Source organism: Podarcis tiliguerta, assembly GCF_965153285.1.
Source record: "Podarcis tiliguerta genome assembly, chromosome: 6".
Classification (NCBI taxonomy): Eukaryota; Metazoa; Chordata; class Lepidosauria; order Squamata; family Lacertidae; genus Podarcis; species Podarcis tiliguerta.
The window spans coordinates 77,548,399-77,569,681 of record NC_139539.1 but is presented as its reverse complement, the minus strand read 5'-3'; the positions used below and the strand labels follow the sequence as shown (position 1 = coordinate 77,569,681).

The 21,283-nt window shown below is 41.2% G+C and overlaps 1 protein-coding gene across 11 annotated transcripts in view; it reads right to left on the bottom strand.

Annotated features, from left to right (window-relative positions):
• Nucleotides 1-21,283, bottom strand: part of NTNG1 (netrin G1) — a 203,985-nt gene that overhangs the window by 14,020 nt on the left and 168,682 nt on the right. For 3 of the 11 annotated variants that reach the window (XM_083445202.1, XM_083445203.1, XM_083445205.1), the window contains one exon: nucleotides 11,103-11,240. The exons of 3 other annotated variants lie outside the window; for them this stretch is intronic. In XM_083445202.1, the coding sequence (XP_083301328.1) occupies nucleotides 11,103-11,240 (138 nt within the window). Of the gene's footprint in view, nucleotides 1-11,102; nucleotides 11,241-19,879; nucleotides 20,048-21,283 lie in introns of all 11 variants that reach the window. 5 more of the 11 variants (XM_083445196.1, XM_083445200.1, XM_083445201.1 and 2 more) reach the window with 3 other exon arrangements.

Below are 21,283 nucleotides of genomic sequence, written 5' to 3'. Positions count from 1 at the left end.
TGGATGAAGAAGAACATATTAAACTGGCACAGCTGCATTGGTGTTAGGCATGTTACAAGAGCACAAGCCTATATGTGTCTACTCAAAAGTAAGCGCCACTGAATTCAGTGTGGCTTACTGAGTATGTGTAGGATTGGAGCCCAATGGTTCTGTACTTCTGCCTGTTAAAGAGGTTTGTAAATCTCTTCTACTGTTGGTAGGTAGAAGTGGGTGACTGGGCTCAAAGATACTGACCCGTTTACATAATAATATTCAGCAGCTCCTGCCTTATTCTCCAAACCCACTCTTAGTTATGGTGGTTGGGGAGGGCCACATATAGTGAAACTGTCTCTCCACAACTGCCTTGGAAATAAGATTTTTTTTAAAGAAAGAAAAAAACCTAGACAATAACAACAGTTTAAGTTAAGCATCTTTTTCACTGAAAGAGGACTTCACCTTGTGACACCAAAATGGCTACTTTTCCAAATTTACCACAATGCAGCATCTCATTAACTGAACACCCTGCTGAATAATCTCCTGCTCATATATAATGAGGATGTAGTGTGTGCTTCGGCTCAAAAGCTCCGTCAATGACCGGAATCTGTGTATCTCTGCATATGTATCGTCTGCCTGGGAACATGTTTGAGAGATTGCGTGTTCCTGTTTGTATTTGGAACGATCTGGCCGTAGCTCTCAAAAATGCAGTTCGTTGCTTCACACTTATGTAGCCCAATCCCATGCAATATTTACTGAGATGTAAGGCTTAAACTGTTCATAGCACTAAATGCTAGTAGTAGAGCTGCCTTAATTTTTCTTTTTTGTTGCCAATGGCATTTCTTTGTTGCTGTTGAAATAATCTTAACAGAGGCAAGTAAAGAGATTCAGACTGAAATCCTATATCCACTTACCTGGGAGGAAGTATATGTCATTAAACTGAATGGGACTCACTTCTAAGTAACACTGTATGACACTGGTTTCCATGCTTACAGCCCATGTTTAGTGTTTTCTGTAGTATGGGATATGTTTTCTACTAAGCTCAGCATGCCCTAGCTGTAAAAGCAGTAAAGACTGCTTACTGTTAACAACTGGTTGTTATCTGCACACCTGACTGACTCCATCATCAGCCTCAGCTGGCCGCAGGGGTCAACAAGATTTACCACTGAATTTTATTTGAATTGGCCAATCATGGCCATTTGGGTGGGCGGGGCTCTGCCGTTGGACCCAGGCTTCACTTTGGTCCACTGCCACAGCGTTTAAACCAGCTGCGCTGGGAGCAGACAGCAGTCAGCATGAGACTGCTGCCTAGAGGTAAGTGGGCAGCATGCATGTATCACCTTGTTGTGGAATTGATGAGTCACCATATTCAGCCCCAGGGAGGAATTCCTCTGCCCCAAAATTGGGCCTGTTTTGGGGTTTTGCCTGCCTCATAGCAACTGTCACAACTTTTTGGTGGAAAGAGGCATTGGATTGGATCCTTAGTCAAGGGGGTGGGTCCCACACCACTTCTCTGCAATCAAAATTACGGGGTACCTCAGTAAAGGAGTCTAGGGGGAAGGTTGTGTCCGAAGGCCCAGATAGGGGCCAGGGAGCCATAGAACACCCCACATGGTGACCTGGTGGTTTGCCCTATTTGATTTGCATCATTTGGTGGTGGTAGCAGGGAGAATCCTTTAGCCCAGGATCCATGTTTGCTTTCCAGTTGTGGCCCCGTTGTCATTTGGGTAGAATTGTGATATAGTATTTGGTAGTAGGTAGTAGACTTGTTGGGGGGCGGGGAAATAGCTGTCCACCTCAGGTGAAGTTGCTCTGCCACCAGACGTGCCACAAACTGGGGGGCTCCACCCATGGGCATACCCCATATCTAGCAACATTTCTTTTTAATGATCTTGGCTTTAAAAAATGCAATGGAATTTAATAATAATGACTTTTAAAAAAATAGTTCATATCTATTCATATCTGGCCTTAATGCCTGGTTTATATATTGCTGGATTGTTGGGAATTTTTTTGTACCTATTCTAAGTCAGTGATGAGCAAGCAGTTTATACAAAGCTTAATTTCACAACTCCTACTGAGGACAAACTTTTACAGTAATGTCTGCCCACCTGTCATTTCACAATATGAGCTGCCCATGCCTGCTTTTGCTCAAATGAGCAATGAATAATTCTTCTCAATAAACATTATAATTTCCCCTTCAATAGATTTGCAGTCCAACATAGCAATTGTTGTTTTAATCTTTCAAGCTGTTTTATTTCATGCACCTAATAGAAGCTCTGTCTCTTTCTGTTCTAAGCTCTCTTTGCATTTTCATTCCAAGCTACTTCTGATTGCCATATCTTGTATTGAAATATTTATTACCAAGCCATCAAGTATTAACTGCTTAAAAATTATACTTTCTGAAGAGAAGAAACAGGCTCCTTGTTTAACTTTTTATACATTCATTATTGTTTGCATGCGACAGAAGTGAAAATAACTCTCATGTGACTCTGCTGATAAAGCAAGATGGCCTTTTCCTTGGATTGTAATCTTTGTACACTTATGAGTGGGTATATCTAATATTTCACCATAATTTGAGCGAGTACCCTTGTGGAGCTTCCTGGCTTAAACCTGAGTCTCTGGCTGTGGGGATGGGATTGCAAGGATATGGATAAACAAACACATAATGAACATATGAAACTGCCATTTGTCCGAAAACTTTTATGTTAAAGGTCAGGACAGAATATTTTTTAAACGCAAGAAATAAAATCTAGTCCAGTGCTGTTCTGAGTAGCAGTGGACCCCTAGGTCTGAAGCAGAAAGGGGGCTTTTCCTAGGCCTGCAGCCAAAAGTTATTTTAACTGGAGATGCTTGGGACCTTCAGCAAAGCTGAATGCCTCTCCTCCAGCAGTAAACTTCATCCAAACATTATGGGTTGCCTCTAACAAAGTCATCCTGTTAGTTCAAGAACTCCCACCATGGGCTCCCTCTCTCTCTCCCCTCTAGATTTGGGGGTGGGTGGAAGGCGCACAGGGAGAGGGAGTCCTGATGTGCAGGAGGAAGTCTTTGTGCTAATGGGACAACTGCATCGGATAAAACTGTATTATTTAATTTGGGGAGAGGGCATGAAAAACCCCTTCTGTTTCTGCTGAGACAATCTAGGGGAGTTGACAGCCTCCTAAGAAAAGGTCATGTTTCACTGGGACCATTGTCTGAGACATCTACCTCAACAGATGTGAAAAATTATGCTTCTTTGTCTATACTGAAGTCTTACAGGTAACTGTTAGTTGCATTTCTAGTATGGTGCCCCATTACTACATTCATGGCAACACATTATACTCTGACTGATGCAAGGCCAACATATGAGGTTGTATGGAAATGAAGTGTTGTTGTCTTTTTAAGATCCATAAGAACAGCATTACTAGAGCAGACCAATGTATCTCCTGGCCAGAGTCAACTTATTGAACCAGCCCCTGGGACACATTTTGTTCTCCAATTGGCATGAAGCCCTCATATAATAACTCCACTAGATTGCCTTCCCTTAAAAGATTTGATGGCAAATTCATAAGTGCAGCTTCAGGATACCGTCACATTTTTCCAACTTAGAGTGTTGCAACAAGTGTCAGACATAAAAGTTTCCTGTGTGGCTAAATTAGTGTTTATTTGCACTGCAACAACAAATCATAGTGAGAGCTGAACAAATGTGCCATTTAACTCACTACACTAAAACAACTACTACACTTTATTGATATTATTTTGTCAAATGGAACTAAATTAAGTCTTCCTGTTTTGCTTTGTTAGAATGAGATGTATTTAGGCCATCTTTATCAAAACAAAAAATTGTATTACAGATTATTGTTTAGAGCACAGTTTAGAAGTATGCAGGAATGTAATTTGGGATGTCTAAACGATAATTTCTTTATATATTGGTGGTATGAATACAATAAATAATACTTAACACTTTATCTAAATGTTCTGCACTTAAATGAGAATTTTCACAACAGGGCCATAGACGTTCAGTTTTTCATGCCTGCATCCCTAATTCAGTTTAGTTGGGATAAAAAATGCACTGTAGGGAAAGGATGTGATTTGTAACACCTCCAAATAATGAACTATTCCATTTTACAGGCAGAATGAAGTCACACGTGTTAGGGGGCAAACATTTTACAGTTTTATATCCCATTGAGGTCATATATGATCTCAAATGCATAGAAAGGTTAAATACATGGTTATGAGTGAAGTGAAATGTCTAAGAGAACTGAGCTGATAACTCCCAGACATGAAGTTCAATTCAGTCATTAATTCATTGAGTGGCTTTAGGCAAACCATTGTTTCTTAATCTTAACCATTGCCATGCAAGCCAGCTATCTCAGCACTTAATATTACGCAGAACAGTGTTTGAATCTGCAACACTAGGAGACACTTGCCCCAAGTGAAACTTGCAAATAGCTCTGCCTTCAGTGTTAATAAAACCACACCCTCTTCCTGTTCCAGGCTGGAGTCTGTGGGTATATTCCGGTTAGATGCGGTGAAATGCAATAAAGGCAGATAAGAGTCAGGACCATGGAGAGCTCCCCAAACTACAGGCTTAGGCCAGACATGAGACTCAGAGGCACTGGAAGTGTTTGGTGTTGAGTGATGCTTTATACCAGGGATAGAGCACCTGTGGATCTCCAGGTGTCTTGGATTACAACTCCCACAAGCCCCAGCCAGCTTTTGCCAGGGGTGATGGAGTCATGGTCCAAAAATGTATGGAGGACTATAGGTTCCCACCCCTCCTTTATATAATCTGGCAAAGGAGTCTTGACTTCCTGGAAGGGAGCCTTCTTGGAGAATAAGGCATCTGTGTCCTCTTATGCAGACATGCACTCCAGCCGTTTTGGAAAAGCTTTTGCTCTTACTTGACTTAGGAGCATGGATGTGTGTGTGTCCCTGGGTTACCAGCAGCTTTAGAGAAAAGTCATTTGGAAACTAGGAGGGAGAGCAAAGGTGCCTCATCCAGAAAGAGAGATAGAGGCTTCACTGTCACATTGGGCTTCACTTCCATCGAAGCTTCTACTGGGGTCACTGCTTTGGAAGCTGCCTTCTGAGAGGTTTAAGATTTAGCAATTCTGACTCTGATTTTCCCCTCCCCCATATTTCCTAGTCTCTGTTTGAAACATAGGAATATGTAATATTACAAATGAAAAACTCAAAAACTGTTACATAGTCACCTGAATGCATCGAAATGTGCAACAGATTCCCTCCAGGTGAAATGTTAAAGCAGGTGATGTGCCACATTTTTTCAAAGTTGTTTCTATCTACATATCAGAAAAAGAAATCCTCAGATGTGCAATGCAGTTATTTATTTGTCTGCTCTTCTTTGTTAAGATATTTGCCAGCTAGTAGTGTAGAATCAACACAGATAAAAAACGCTATAGGGTGTTGATTCGTTGGTATAAATCTTATCTTCACAAGGGTCATCTCTGCTACCATAAGAAAGGACATTGCAATAGGGATACAAGGAATATGTAAAGCACCCCTGACATTTTTTTTTAAAGAACTTACTAAAACTCTTTGCTTCCTTCAAAATTCCTTGGGATTTCTTCTGTGTAGGAACCTTCAAGTTTACCATAAAATGTTGCTGTAGGTAAATTTGGTGGCAACCCTGGTCCCAGACCCTACCAGCTGTGCTTATTGAATGGACACTTTCATCCCCTGCCCCCGACTAACAGCAGGATAGCAGATAACACCCACTGTCAATTTTCGGTAACATCTTCCATCCATGCTGTCTATGGTTACAAATTTGCCTTGAACATTTCACATCAGTAAATCAGTAACAACTTTATATTGCAGAGGTCCATGGGTGCATGTGATGAATTAGGTGTCCTGTGGCTTGTAATCTTAACATCAAATTAAAATAGTAAGTAAAATCTGTAAAATAAGATATTGCATGAACATTATTGGCCCTTGAAGCATAATATTAATAAATTAAATCAAATGGCAGCAGACATATACAAAGGAACTAACCTAAATGGAATCCAGAATTCTGCAGATCTGGATGAGTTGTCAGATGCTGTAGCCCATGCAGTAGCTTGCACAGAGACCTCCTGTTTTGCCATGGCACACAGATGTTGTTATGCTGCACTGATACAGGAGGTCTCCTTGGAAGCATGTTACAGATTTCTAACACCAGAAACCTCATAGGTATAGTCTCATAAAATAACATCTAGTTGAGCCTTGCAGAAGCAGATTGCCTATGCAGATGAGAACTTGGCCTACAGGGGAATGTGCTGGAGGGATAGTTCTTGGGCAGAACCAGAGCTCTGTAAGGTATGTTTTAGACATATCCGCAGCCACCAAGGAACCACTATGCATCCTATGCAATTGGCAGCTGTGTCTGAATGACACAACCATGTGAGCAGGGACAATTACTTAGATTCATGACAGAAGGCTAAATTTCAAATTGCATTAGGTTGGTGTAACAGCAAGGACTCCTCTTCAACATGCATGTGCCTATTGTAAATACAGCTAGTGTTTGTAGGGTTCTCTGGGCAGGCCCATTCCCTTGACCATGACTTCACCCCAAAGGACCTTCCACACTATCTTTTGTTTCTGAGATCAGCCTCACTGTCATTTTGCATATCCATCAAAGTACATTGACCCCAGTTATTGCATTTTGCCTGCTAGTAACACATAATCTCGTTCCCCTCCTTTTTCCTCTTGCCAATTAGGTTCCACTTATTCATTTGGTGTCTCTCACCATTCCTTCTGCCCCAGGCAAAAACATACTACCAATCCAATTTACATGCCGTTTGCTTTGCCAATTCTTCTTCCTACAGCAGAAGACTGCATAGTAATAAATATTTATATATTTTTTGCAATAAACTGTACGTTTTGTTCATGTTAAGCTTTTGACTTTTATCCAAGTACTGATTTTCCAACATACTATTGTAAAATGTAACCTCTCCATTGCACACTGTCTCTGAACTAAATATCTCACTACATATGTTTGTTAAGTTCATATGCATGCTTAGATGCAAGTGTGACTGAGGCCATGGGTCCTTATATTTCCTTATTCTCACTATACATTGGACATAGCCATGCATCTCTCTCTCTCTCTCTCTCTCTCTCTCACTCACACACACACACACACACACACACAGAGAGAGAGCCACAGCTTGTAACACACACCTCACAGCAGACCCACTGCCCCCTCTTTTCCCTGTTTTTGGGTTCCGCCTTAAAAAGAATACCCCCCCCCCCCGTTCTGCATAACACCAGTTCTCTGGCTCTGTCTTCATTAACTTTGCCCGTGCTGCACATATTCTACTCGTTGTCATTATGGCTTAGTTTCAGCTGAGACAAGGATTTATATTGAGTGTATGCTTTGCATGCTCATGCAAGTAATCTTTCGGGAGTCTTTATAGCACATTAGAGAGATGTTGCTGCTGTTGCTGTTCTTGTAATTTTCTGTACTACTATAATAAATTTCCTGGAGAAATAAATGAAGTGAACATGAAAAGGAGCTGATTATAAAGTTTACAGAGTCCTGGACTGAAAAATAGGGAATCATGCAGAAGACCTATAGGTAGCAGAAGCTGACATCAAAACACTTCAAAATTCATGCTAATTTGAAGGCTAGTTCCTGGTGAAATATATATAATGGTTTTTTTATATATATTTTATGGGGAAAACACCACCTCAGATTTTCTGGCCACTCATCTGTCTGTCTGTGAACCTCCTGTAGCCTCCTCTGAAACCCTAGTCTGACTCTTGTCTTGGCTAAGTAAACTTTTTTGGAACAGGGGCTATAGCTTAATTCAATCCAAAGTGTTGATCAATTGAAAATAGTGTGAATTTAAGCAAATCAATAGCAGCTATTTTTACATGCCAAGGTCCCAATCCGGTTGCAGTTTTGGGCAACTATTAATGTGTAACAAATGGTGGACCTTGATAGAGCATGATGTCTCCTTTGCTAAATTAAAGTGTAAGAGAGGTGGGAACCTAGACTAATAGAATGCATGGGTATCAAAATAAGGAAGGATATTAGCTGTATCTGGCACAGCACAGCTATTTCTCTTTAAAAACACGCAAATGAATTCAGAAAACATTTGGTCTACTGAGAACTCTGGGAAAGTGTTAGTTGATTTGCACCTTCCTTGAACTCTATTTACTGTTGGGGGTTTCAGGACAGATTACAGTATAAAAACAAATCAGAAACAGTACAACAGCAGCCTCTCAGTAACCTAAAAATATATCAAAATCTAACTGGATGTTACTGCACTGGCAAATATTTAGATTCAAGACAAATGAGGTTTCACCTGGTGTTGCATAGGCATTGGGAACAGAACCAGTGTTATCAGGGGTTATTGCTTACCATAACTTGAACCTCTACCAGCAGCTCATGTTGCATATTGATTTGCCTTTAGACTAATGCTGTATGCAATACCCCCAACTTAATTGAACTTTGAGTAGCTAAAACTGCATTTGTTTACATTTGTCCCTTGTCATGGAATCCCCACTTTCCTTTACTCCCTTCTGTCTCTGCTGTCTCCCACATTATCAAAATTTAGTATGTGATGCAGTCAAAGTCAAACACCTTAAAGGGCCATATTTCCATGGGAAATATAGGTATACATGAAACTTTAGAGTTGGAGTAGTCTTCCATTATGTTTGATAAATGTATAATGAGTAGAAAGAAGGGACTTGCATTCTGAGGGAAGGTGGTGTTCTGAAATGAGAGGCAATTCAATGAAATCAGGGGTTTATACAGCAGTATTTGTTAGATCTTGTGGAACCTTCAGCAGTTGCACTAGGAGCAAGGGTGTAGTATTAAGATAATCACAAGAGATTTCCAAATGACATCTAGTCAAAACAATGTAATGCCCCTACATTCAAAGCAAGCTACCAGGAAGAGCGCCAGAGGCTGCCAAGTTTACCTTTGCATATGTGCCAAAGCTACAAATTACTGAAGGACACACCAGTCCCTAAACTATTCTTGCACTGCACTTAGTACTTAGTACAGACAGAGGTAGCATGGGACAATTATTACTTTGCAGGAACCCACTTCCAGGTGGGGGAGGATGGAGGGACAGGATATTGATGCTAACTTGCCTAAAGGTTGCCCAAATCATGTAACCTTTAGTACACCATTGTAGATTTAGGATGCACCCTAACTTTAGAAGATGAAGGTGATTTTGCATGCTTGCTGGAAGATGAGGGGAATTGCACAGGGTGAAACTGGCAAATAGCCAATAAACAAGGCACAAATGGAAGTACATTTGCATAAAGCACGCAACATCAAGTAATGAACACATCAAATCAAAGCTTGTTCTTGATAATCCACTAATGGAGAGCTAGGCAAGATGTGTTTAATGAAATGTTTGTTCTGAATAGCTCACTCTGCTCCAGAGACTTCCACTGCAAGACTATAGAAGTTGATGAATTCTAATTGGATAATTGCATTTCACCTACCTGAAAATCCATTCTTCTTTCTACTTCTCAATTAAGCTCCTGTTTTTTTGCGCCCACCCTGCACTGCAAATGCACCTTCAAGCACCAGGAAGGCTGCACTATATTGGCCCAGTGGCACAGATAATATTTCCCATGCTCAACAATGGGTGTGCCCCTTTGGCTCATATACTAGTCCCCTTCCCTCTTCTCTCCTACTTAAAAGTCCTTCCCCCTTTCCCTTTCCAGTATATACTGGCGTTAGCATTATCTCTACACTGAGGTTAACACTTAACCATAGTTAGCTTTAATGATGGTTTACAAACCTGCTTTAAAGCTCCAGTTTAAAGCTAACCATGGTTTGCATTATATTTGAAGAATACTATGTTTGTGACTTTGAAACATGTTACATCTGCACGGCTTGGTGAACCACTTGGTAAGCAGACCTTTACTTAGGAGCTTCTCTGTGTGGGCAACCTTGGGACACAATTTCATATGGTCCTTGGCCTAATTTCATGTGAATGGCAAGGAGGAATCTGGAGAAAAGTGAAAGCTCTGTCCCTGCCAATATTAGGCTTGGGCTCCTCCCAGGCTTTGGTCACATCCATATACACTGAAAGCACAATTTTACCACTTTGAACAGTCATGGCTTCCCCCAAAGGATCCTGGGAACTATAGTTCATTGAGGGTGCTGGGAATTGTGGCTCTGTGAGGTGTCCCCATCCTAATGCCTCTCAGCACCCTTAACAAATTACCATGACTTATGCCACATTAAATATGGTGTGTGACCTTTGTCAATGCCTTCCAATGGCTCCCATTCTGTTCAGTGTTTGCATATGACCAACCCCTCCTCCAAGTAGATTACCCCTTCTCCCAAGTGACTGCAAACCCTCAACAGGGGGGAAACCACACATTTCCCACTCCTGCTCTATTGGAAAAATGAACAAGTAGCACTGTATTATTGGAGCGATCCAGAAAAAGATTTGCTACACAGATTTGTCTCCTACAGTTCAAACGAACTTTGTCACATTTCTTAGTATTGGGTTTTGAATGGTTAGATAATAGATAGTAAACCAGAACATCCACAGTTAGGGCTTTGTAGAGCATGGAGAGGGAAACTGTGCCCTTCCAGATGTTGGTGGACTACAATTCCCACCATTCCAGACCACTGGCCATGCTGGCTGGGGCTGTAGGCAGTGGAAGACCAGCAACACCTGGAGGTTCCCTAAGCCTGCTACAGAAAGTCACAGCTCAATAGATTAATTAAAATTTCTAGGGTCTAGGAAAGGGCAATGCAACGAAATAAACGTACATGCACAATTCTTCTCACCTTTCTGTTTTCAATATGCCTTTAGAACCCAGATACTGGCGATACAGCTTATCATACTTTAGTTGATTGTAGCTGACAAGGTGCATATATGTGCTATCTTAGTTAAAGGTTTCTCCAGGCATTAGCAGAAGGAAAGGGAGAGGGCACTACACATACGCAGAATGTTGAAACGAAAGAAATTGCATAGCCAATTTGCTACCTTTTGAGTGCTTTCATTAAACTTCAGGCTGAAGGAGTTTTGAGACCTTGCAGAAAGGTTTCTCTTCTTTTTTTAAAAAAAAAGTGCTGAGGGACTGCACACATTGGCACAGAGAAGCGCAGGCAGCAAAGGGTGGGGGAAGAGGGGGAGGAGGAGGAGGAGGAGGGCAGATGTAGGGCAGTTACTTACATTGACAACCCTGGTTGTGCCAGTTATATCCCCGCAGACACTTATCACACTTAGGCCCTGTTGCTCCCTGCTTACACTCACAAATTCCTCTTTCATTACAGCGATCATGGACTGAGCCAAAACGGCTACAGTTACATTCTGCAGAAACAAGACAACACATATGAACTTGGTACAGGAGTACAAGATTAAAAGTCATTCATTACTGATAGGGGTAACAGCGGCCAAGTTTAACCATAAAGGAAGATGGTTTGATAACGGCAGACTGCTGGAAAGTCCACTTGCTCATTGGTTTAGAACGGTGTTTCCCAAACATGGGTCTTCAGCTGTTTTTTGGACTACAATCCCCATCATCCCTGACCGCTGATCCTGTTAGCTAGGGATGATGGGAGTTGTAGTCCAAAAATAGCTGGCGATCCAAGTTTGGGAAGCACTGAGAGTATCAGTGTTCAACTAATGCAAAGGGATCCATAACTGAGTCATACCCCCAATCCGAGGTGGATCCCAGCAATGACTCCATTACAACACACCACAAAATTCTTTTTTGTTTGTTTGTTTACTTTAAAAAAAGAAAATGACAAAGGAGAAGTGAGAAAGATATGATAAAAAGATTGAAAGTGGGTCCTGTGTTGCAGTTTTTGATTAAAGGTGGGTCCCTGCTTGAACTACTGAAGACTACTGCTATACATTTAGGGTGGTATTCAGTTAAGCAGTTCTACCAGTGTAATTGACTTTTGCTGTGCAATGAAACTTTGCTCCCTCCATTTATCCCAAGGCTTTCTGAGGTCTTCCCCAGCCCTCCAGAAGGGTCTCAGCATGTCCTTTGCATGCAGAGGGTCCTAAATTCAATCCCTGGCATCTCTAGGTAGAGCTAGGAGAGACCTTCTGCCTTGAAATACCAGAGAGCCACTACCAGGCAGTAAGCAAGCTGGACTAACTGTCTGGCTTCCTAGATCCCAAAAGTACTTGCATTAGTGGAACTGTTTAGTTGGGATACCACCCTTAATGGCACATTTCCATGGTGGTATGAGCAGAAAATTAGCAGAAATAAAGTGAAGAATGAAGTCCTCGGAAGTAACTAACGGTGACAGCGCTTACAAGTTGTTCTTCACGTTTTTATATCATTTTAATGAACGTTAAGACAGCTTGCTATTTCAGGAAACATCAATAGACCATCAAGTTAAAGCTCACTTTAAATTATTAAAATAGGTAAGACTCCACACTTGATGCTGAATATTTTCTAAATGGCAACATAAATGCACTTTACTAATTTCCAAGGCAGTCTTCCTTTATGTTTATGGGCATCAGCTTAATTTATTCATGGCATTTTAGTGATTGGAGTTTACAGGCTGTATTTTTTTTTCTTCTGCAATGTTAGTACACCTTTTAAGTTATGCCACAATGTCCTACTTGAGAGAACTCAATGGGCAGCAGATGAATGAGAGTGTCCCAGAGCCTTGGCCAATAATAACTTAAACCCAAGCTTGTCATTTTTGTTACCGCATTGAATGTAAAAACATACAGATGTGAAATGCACAAACTTTGACCATATGAATTTTTGTGATAACGTGTCTCTTATAAAAACCACTGGGTCAGTTTTATTGAACCTATTTTGTTTTCATATTTTATTTCTAGGAAATGTATGTTCTCATCTCGCACCCCTATTGGTTCTAAATCTCTGGAATGCTTTGTTGCAGGAAGGGTGGGGGTGCTGCTGTAATAATGGCAGGCCAGATTACCACTGACACTCCCCCAAGTAGGCTGCTGGCAAGTCTATAAATGCAGTGCAGTCACACTCTGTTCATGTTTTTTTTTTTCTTTCCTGGTTGGCAACTGGGGAGTCAGATTTGGCCTGGGGCTGCAGTGTATACATGCTGGGGGTGTTTAAGCAGAGGCTGGTTGCTGCCTCTGATTAGATGACCAACTAGGTATCTTCCAATTGTATGATTCTATTGCAAATCATTATTTTTCATATATATAAAAATCAGGTTGTCAATGTCTGGAATGCTATGTGATTCGCATCTTCCCTATATATCCTTGCCTTGTTTATCTTGTTGTTTGCACTTCTGGTAGTGCCTTGAGGATCTGATTTTGATTGCAGATACACTTGTGTAGATAGAATTGAGACTTCAAGTTAATAATAACTTTCCCAACACCCCTGATATCTGCTATCAAATGCAAAGAGTGTGAGTATTTCTTTTTGAATTTGGAGACCATGCTGGGTGAACAGCTCTATTTTTTCTTTTAATCATTCCATTTAGATTTATTCCCTGGGATTTCATTATGAATCCTTGAGATCAGAAATGACAAAACAGGAGGGGGAAACGGAGAATATTTTAACATTGCAAATAGAAATGGGGGGTGGGGGAGGAGAAGCTTAAGGGGAAAATGTTTTGAGTAGCAAATATTGCATCTATTGCTCAGGATTTCAATCCTTACAAATTACAAATGGCATTTCCAAAAGAACGTAGGCTAGTGCTATTGGTGGTGGTTTGGAAAAATGTGCCAATTGAAATAATGATAATTCTGTCAGTTGGTTATCTGCAATACATTAACAAAGTTACTGAGAATTTTGCCCTTGGCAAAGGCATCTAACCATGTGGTATGTCACAGGAGAAAAAAGGGACAATTTCGAATGAAATTGATATTCAGAACTTACTTTTAAATGGCTTCAGAACCAAGATTGTCAGAGGTGGATAAATGTATTTAAAGTCAGATGTTTACATGGAAATAAGAGCTGATTGGCCTTTACCTCGTTTAACAAATGGAAGGAGAAATTCTGTCATTGCCAAAGTCAACAAAAGTTTAGCATTGACTTCAATGGTGCTAGTATTTCACCTTGGCAAAGAAAGAGCATTTTATATGCGTTGTATTCTAACACTGTGACACCAGATGCCGATGTGGAGTTCCGTTTTTTGCCAACCCGCTTTCTCACACAAAGTTTACAACGTATTTAACTGAAACGCTTCTTTGACGTGTCTAGATCCAGCCCCAGGCAGATTTCACTCGTGCAAAGTGAGTTATGTGCCAAGGAAGTATTAAGGACTGGACATGCTGCCCACATATGCAGCATGGCTGATCATTCCTGAACTGTCAAATGAGGTATCTTAGTGTGACACAAGATACCTTCCTGTGCAGCACAAGAAATCAATCACACAACTAATTGCTCCTATGCACCTTCAAATGCTGCTTGCACATTTTGCTGTCCTGGCTTTGTACAGAAACGCAAACCAAATTATCTGTGCTGAGGCTGCCCACTGTATCTCCATATAAATTACTGTTCTGTGGTTGCCCCTTTGCAGCCAGGAGGTACCCCCCAAACATTAACCTACACACCACTGCAGCAAGTCATGTGATATGGCAACAGGAAAGTGTGAACACAATTGGGGGGGGGCGGGAGACAATGCTGTGGCTATAAATCTGTTGCAACCTGTTTCATACTAATGCTTTCTCTATGAATGCAAACATGCAGATAGATAGGATCAGGATCATGAATCTTCTGTACACGACTGTAGGTGCAGAAGCCAATGAGAAACAGTTAAATGCAATCACTCGATGTGCCTAATCAGAATGCAAAAACCCAGGTACCACTGGAACCTAAAATTTTTTGCTTCTGATGCTTAGGTTGCTGAAGACAGTAAGGAGAAAGTTTCTCCATCATCGAAGGGTGCTGATTTTTGTGGGAGCTGGGCCAACATCTCCATATGTTTAAGAAAGGGGCCCTTAGCTATGATTTCCAGATAGAGCCCTGGCACTTCTCAGTGAACCACTGTCTGGAAGACCAGGGTCCTGCCACTGGTGCACTCAAGTTTCTATCTCTCCTTCCTTCTAAGCTGGCTTTTTCAAAGTCTAGCCAGTTCTTTAGCTTTACAGGTAGTTAGGTTCCCTGCTGGCCTTGATCCAAAACTCTTACATAGGCAATTGGTTGCCCTCCTGCTTCAGAGAGCTGCTCCAAATGAGCCCCCTCAGACTCCACTAGCTGGGGTACTGGTGCCCTTTTCTCCTGCCCCTTTCCAGTTCAAAAGGAGGAAACTATGAGGTACCTTCCTCACAGATCTCTGAAGCTAGGCACATACCTCTGATATCAGAAAGATAATTCCTTGTCTCTATCAAGCGCTAATTAGCAGATGATGCTCTGTTTAAAAGACCTGTGCTTGTCGGATGTGTTAATTGTATTGAGCAGGCTAGTATGAGCGCTGTCTTGTTACTTGTCATACACACGTAGTTAGTATTAGTGCAGCATAATTAAGTTCAAAGGAATCAATCTTTTCGTTTCACTTAGCACCAAATGACTTTAAAAGGGATGTGAGCATTATATTGTATGTCCATGCATGTTTCTGGATGCTGTGTTCTTTATGAAATAAGGTATTTGAAACATTGTGCACGAGAGCAAAATAAGTTGTGATTGACCCCTCACCCTACCCTGATTATTTAAAAAAAATAGATTAATGTGGATCTGTTGTATTTTTATTGCACAAAATATACTTTAAATTGCTAAAATAAAAAACTCTCTGTATAAATGATAGAAGGCATTGTGGTGGATAAAGGAAATTCTAATCCAAGCACAAAAGTTCGTTTGTTTAAGTAATACAATACAGCGGTCTCAGATGTGCAATTAAAAAACAACATAGAACCTCCTCAGCAGATCATGGTTTTAAGACAATTTGGTAGATAATGACCATAGAGTGAGGCTATATTTATGATAAATGTTGATCTGGGAAATTGACAATGATGCTCCCTAAACAATGTCTGAAGGAAATGGTTGTTGCTGTAGTGTAACATATATTTTTTTTGAGACTATGCTATATATTGTACTTGACTAATGATGTTCCATTTGAAGAAAGGAATTGGCAAACAAGTACCATCTATAGTTTATGTGCACAGAATCGTGCATTGGCAAGGAGCTGGAGTTGATAGCTGATTAGGAAAACACATTTAACTTCATGACCTTATGGCAGTCTTGCAGAATTTGTATGCATGACAGCCTACTATGGACAAAAATGTGGGATAATAAAGTAAAAAACAGTATCAACAGCAACAATTATAATAATGCTGTGCTGCAAAAATAAAAAAAAAATAGGGCTATCTATCCCCTGGCAGCCTACAATACAGAACTGGTAGGCTGAATTTGGTTTGGTCAGTCCAATTTATGAACTGTATTCTGGTCTAAAGGGCTGGTTTAGGATTTATTTCCTACATGGACAACTCTTCTGTGCAGGAAATTGCATGAACTCTATGTGTACATTATTACAGATCCTAAATACAGATTTTTCTTTTTCGTGTTCTATGCACAGTTGGTACCCTGCTGAGTTGTGGTAAAAAAGCTAGGAGTGTGTTAACTGCAGGGGAGTTTCCTGCATGTGGATGGTGTGTGTTGAAAGTTCATCACACCTGAAGTGACCCTATTTTGTGAAATTCTCTACATTTGGATTTGGGCAAAGCTCAGTTTTCAGTAATCTTGATCTATGATTGAGGTTTTGTCTAAAGCATTGCAGCCTATGGAAACTAGTATGCATTGGGCTGTGTGAACAAACTTGTTCCAGGGGATCTACTCTACAATGGAAAATAGCTGCCAATTTCCACCTTTTTTGTGGTTTACAGGAGCGCATATTGTGGCATATTTTAAAATCATTCTTTTCATTATTTTGTGCAGCTGGTCTTTACGCCTGATATTTCCCTGTGGTCAATCTTACTTTGCTTTTGAACATTCCTGCGTATGTTTACACATATCAATAAGGGAACAGAAACAAGGAGTACCAACATTGCTCTTGAATACATAGATGCTAATAAAGTTTTCAGATTCTGTAGGTTTGAGCAGATTTCTCATTCATACAATGGAATTTACTGGAATTAAATCAGTTCCATATTCTGTGACTGCTCTATTACAGGGGTCTTCAACCAGTCCAAACTGAAGACACACTTTAAGAACATGGGATCCACTTTCACATTTTCACTTTTGATTTATGTTTAATAGTGCTAGTATCTCACCACATATCAAACCTTGGGGTATCAGAATACTATTCTCTTTTCCCCAATAAAAGTGAACCAATATTTCCTATATTGTTGGTCAAACTTTTGAACCCTTTTAATAGTTGTATCCTGTCTTTGATTTCTGGGTTATTTTTTAATTCAGGGGCAGGGGCTGTGGTCAATATTGAGCAAGAGGACAAGCCAGCACAGTCATTCATGCTTGTGTTTTGTTACCAAAAAAGTATTTCTATCACTTCCAATAAAACGAGTCACCTCCTTTATTTCTCTACCCTTGCTGCTGCCTTTTCCTCTCCCTACCTTCTGGCACTTTTTGTCCTCCATCACCTGCATTGCTTCTGTTTTCCTCTCCTCTCTTCTTCCATCTCCTCTTTGCCTCCTCCTTGCACTTTCTCAGTACTTTATCTGTTGTCACCACCTTTCACAATCTGTCTGTTTCCTCCTTCTCTCTGCACATGCCATCTTCTACATTCTCTTCACCTTCTCAAACTTTCTTCCTTTTACTTGATTTTACCTGCTCACTATTACATTTCTCCCTCCCTCTCGTTTTTGGCTTTTTCTTTCCTCGCTTTCTTCCAGCTTGTGTCACCTTCTCTGCCGCCTTTAATTCATCTCTCTGTGCCCTTTGTCCCCTTCCTCATGTCAACTTGCCTGAAATAAAAATGAGCAGGATTTCTCAGGGAGGTTTAGCACCCTCAGAACCTAATACAGGTATCAGGTGTTCTTTCTTGCCCCTGTGTTGGGTGATGATTTGAAGGAGCTCCCCAGATTTTCCCTCACTGAATCAACGCAAGAGTTGTCATTTCAAAACAACAACCATTTCCCCCCTCTTAATTTGCAAAGTCTTGCCATCTTATAATTCTTTTTTAAAAAATCAACTAAATAAAGCTAATCTGCATTCCAAATCAACCCTGACATACTAAAGTTGCATGCTTATTTGAGAATAAGTCCCATTAAAATAAATGGGCCTTACTTCTGAGTAGACATGCATTAGATCTGCATATTAATTTAAGATTAATGAATTAATCTGGAGAGCTGAGTCTCCGCTCCCTTTCCTTCTTTTGTCAGCTTCTGTAGATGAATTTCTCTCTCCCCCCCCACCTCCCTATCTGTCCTCTCCTTGTATCAATGTGCCTGAAATCAAATGTACACAGAATAAATCAAAATGCTTCAGTAACCTCACAACCTAATCTACACAGCAATTGTTTGCTGCTGTCCTCAGCCATTGAATAGGGAGTAAGTCCCATTTAACTAAATTGACCTTACTTCTAAGTATTATTGGCAGGCAGGGGGCAGGTGCATAAGAGGCCTGAGTGTGCAAGATGCCTGGCTACCTAGTCAGTGTATAAAGCAAGCATTGCAGTGAATCCCTAGCCATGTCTACTCAGAAGGAAGCCCTGCTGAATTCAATGGGGCATATTCCCAGGTCAGCGGGATCGGCATTGCAATCTTACTCCTGAATGAACAAATGAGTTGACTGAAACTATTCGATAATCCTGTGAGATCTGCTCTCCAGTAAACACATAGCAATCCAAATCAGGCTGTAAAGTCACAACCCTATATGGGCACATTTTCCTGGCAGTAAAGCCCCACATACTGGGAAGTGTCCTCAGAAAATTGGACTGCAGGTGACAGCAGTGCAACACCTATGCACTAACTTTAAACTGAGAGTAAAAAGGAAAAAGGAAAGCCCTACCATAGCTGAACCCAAGCAGCTTTTACTCCCCAAGTAACCCTCCTCTGGGAATCCAGCTGCAGCAAGAGAAATCTATGCGTGCTCATAATCAAAGGTGATGGGGAACTATAAAAATCTCAAGGGGACTGGACCCAAAATAGAGGGCGCCCCCAGAATTGAATATCTTAGGCATGGTTGCCCATTAAGCTCTAGTGGGATCCCCTGCTGTTCCTGTCCAAGCCTTCTACTCCAAGTCAAGCGTGCAGTGGAGTAGCAGTCCTTACTAGTGAGCAAACCCTCACATTGCAAGGCTTGCTCTCTAGAATTGGGGATGCCTGGATTCATTCCTGCCCTGAGCGAGTGCCCCACCAGTGACATCAACAGAAACAATACCAGCCCCTCTTTTTTATGGAGAGGTATCCCATGGCTTCTGGGCCACAACCCATTCTGGGGCCATGGAAAATGGGATGGATAGCCAGGCAGCATGTTCCCAGTAGGGAGAGGGGAGGAAATGGCAGTAAGGCTGGGAGGGGCAATGTGGGGAGGAAAAGCTCTTACATAAGGGGACGGGGAGCTGCAGTCTCCAGGCTTGGTTGAGGAGTCTTGCTTTGGTATGACCCACTTAGCATGGTCTTATGCCCACCTATGGGTCCTGAAGACCTGCACTCTATGTACTGGGCTACATATGGGTGGGTACTGTGATCTGCGAATCCTGTAGTTTTTGATCCAATTATATAGATTCTCCAATGGAATCTCATGCTGGTGTTTCAATAGCTGTAATGGCGGGTTTGGGATGCATTGTTGGGAACTGGTGATTTCTTAGGGGTCTAGACCTAGAGCAATTGGCAATATCAAGGGTTTTTTTTTTGAAGGGGGAAAATGTCTAAAATACTGAGGCATGGCCATCACAACCCTGTGTAGTCCTTATTCAAACTAGACGCTTAAGGCTTAGAACAAATGCATGTAAGGTGAGCAGATTCTCCATTGAAAAAGCTCACTCTGGCTCAGCTGGTACAACAAAGAGAAACGTTGGGAAATGTCTCGCTTTTGTACTAAAGAAGTCTGAACAGCTGAAAAAAGGCAGAGAACGAAACGCCAGAATTAGAATGAAACTGACCTATGCATACATTTTCATCGTCCAGTTTTGCCGCAGCATTTCTGTAGTAGCCCAGCCTGCACAACTCACAGTGCTGCCCTCTAGTGTTGTGTTTACAGCTCACACAAATGAATGCACTGAGCAGATCGATGTAACTGCACCGGTTGGAGTGGCCGAAGCATTCACAGTCTTGCAAGGAAGAACAAAAATGTACACAAAGGGTATTCTGCAGCAGTTATAGCAATTCACATGCTCTTTTTAAAAAAATAAATGAAGCATGAATAGATTATGAATGAACAGCAGCACAACATGTTAATTAACATTACAGTAGCGTACATGGACAACCACAGATGTCTGACTGTATGGAGGTGGTATCTCTTTTCAGGCAGGTTAGAATGATTAGACATCCATTACATAGCACTGAGAGTAGTATTATAACCTGTAGGTCTAATGGAGCAGAAGCATTTGCAGCTGTAAACCTTTCATGGGTTTTGTGGGACGGCTTTTGCACAATGTGCAATCATAGCCTCCTTTAAAAAAACAAATAAATACAAAAACCTTGGTGATTTTGCCAGAAGCTGAATGTATTATTGGGAATTTCTCATGATACATGTTGAAGGCTAAATGCACTTTTTTGGGTGGATAGGCTTCTCCTCCCCTTGAAGGACCACATTTGCAGCTTTGCTGTGCTTATTAGTCCACCTTTGCCTCTGGTGGCCCACGTGGCCTCCACAGGTTGGAGTGCCCTCTGCCGCAGCTGACACGTTTCAGCTATGACCCCTTCTGACAGACATGGCCTAGTCCTAGTAATCCATTCTCTTGTAACTTCTTGGTTAGATTGCTTTGTGGCATTTTATATGAGGCGGCCTTTGATTGTCTTTAGTTAGTTCAAAATACAGTTAGTAAGATGATGAGAATAGGCGTTGGGTTCATACCTCATCAGTGCTTAAATAGCTGCACTGGCTCCCAATCAATTTCTAGTTCAGTTCAAAGAATTAGTGAATTGAGCCATGCATGACTTAAGTCTCGGGTACCTGAAGCTCACCTGACTCTACTTCAGCCTGCACATACATTAAGGTAGTTTTCAGAGACTTTCCCTTAGGTATTCCACCATCTGAGGTGAGAAGGGTCTTTTTGGTGGTGATGCACCAGTTATGGAATGTTCTCCTTGGGGAGATTTGTTGGGCACTGACTCAGCTATCTTTCTGGCAATAGATGAAATCATTTTCATTTCCCCAGGCCTTTAAAACCATATTCATCCCTGGAGAATCTGATTTTATGCTATGCTTACATGAATTTTTAATTGTCTTTGGTTTTTTATTGTTTCTATACGTTGTATATCTGCCCTGGAGAATTCTTAGAAGGATGAGATACAAATCCTTAAATAAATAAAACAAACATGTGTGGTATAAGTGGCGTTGCCAC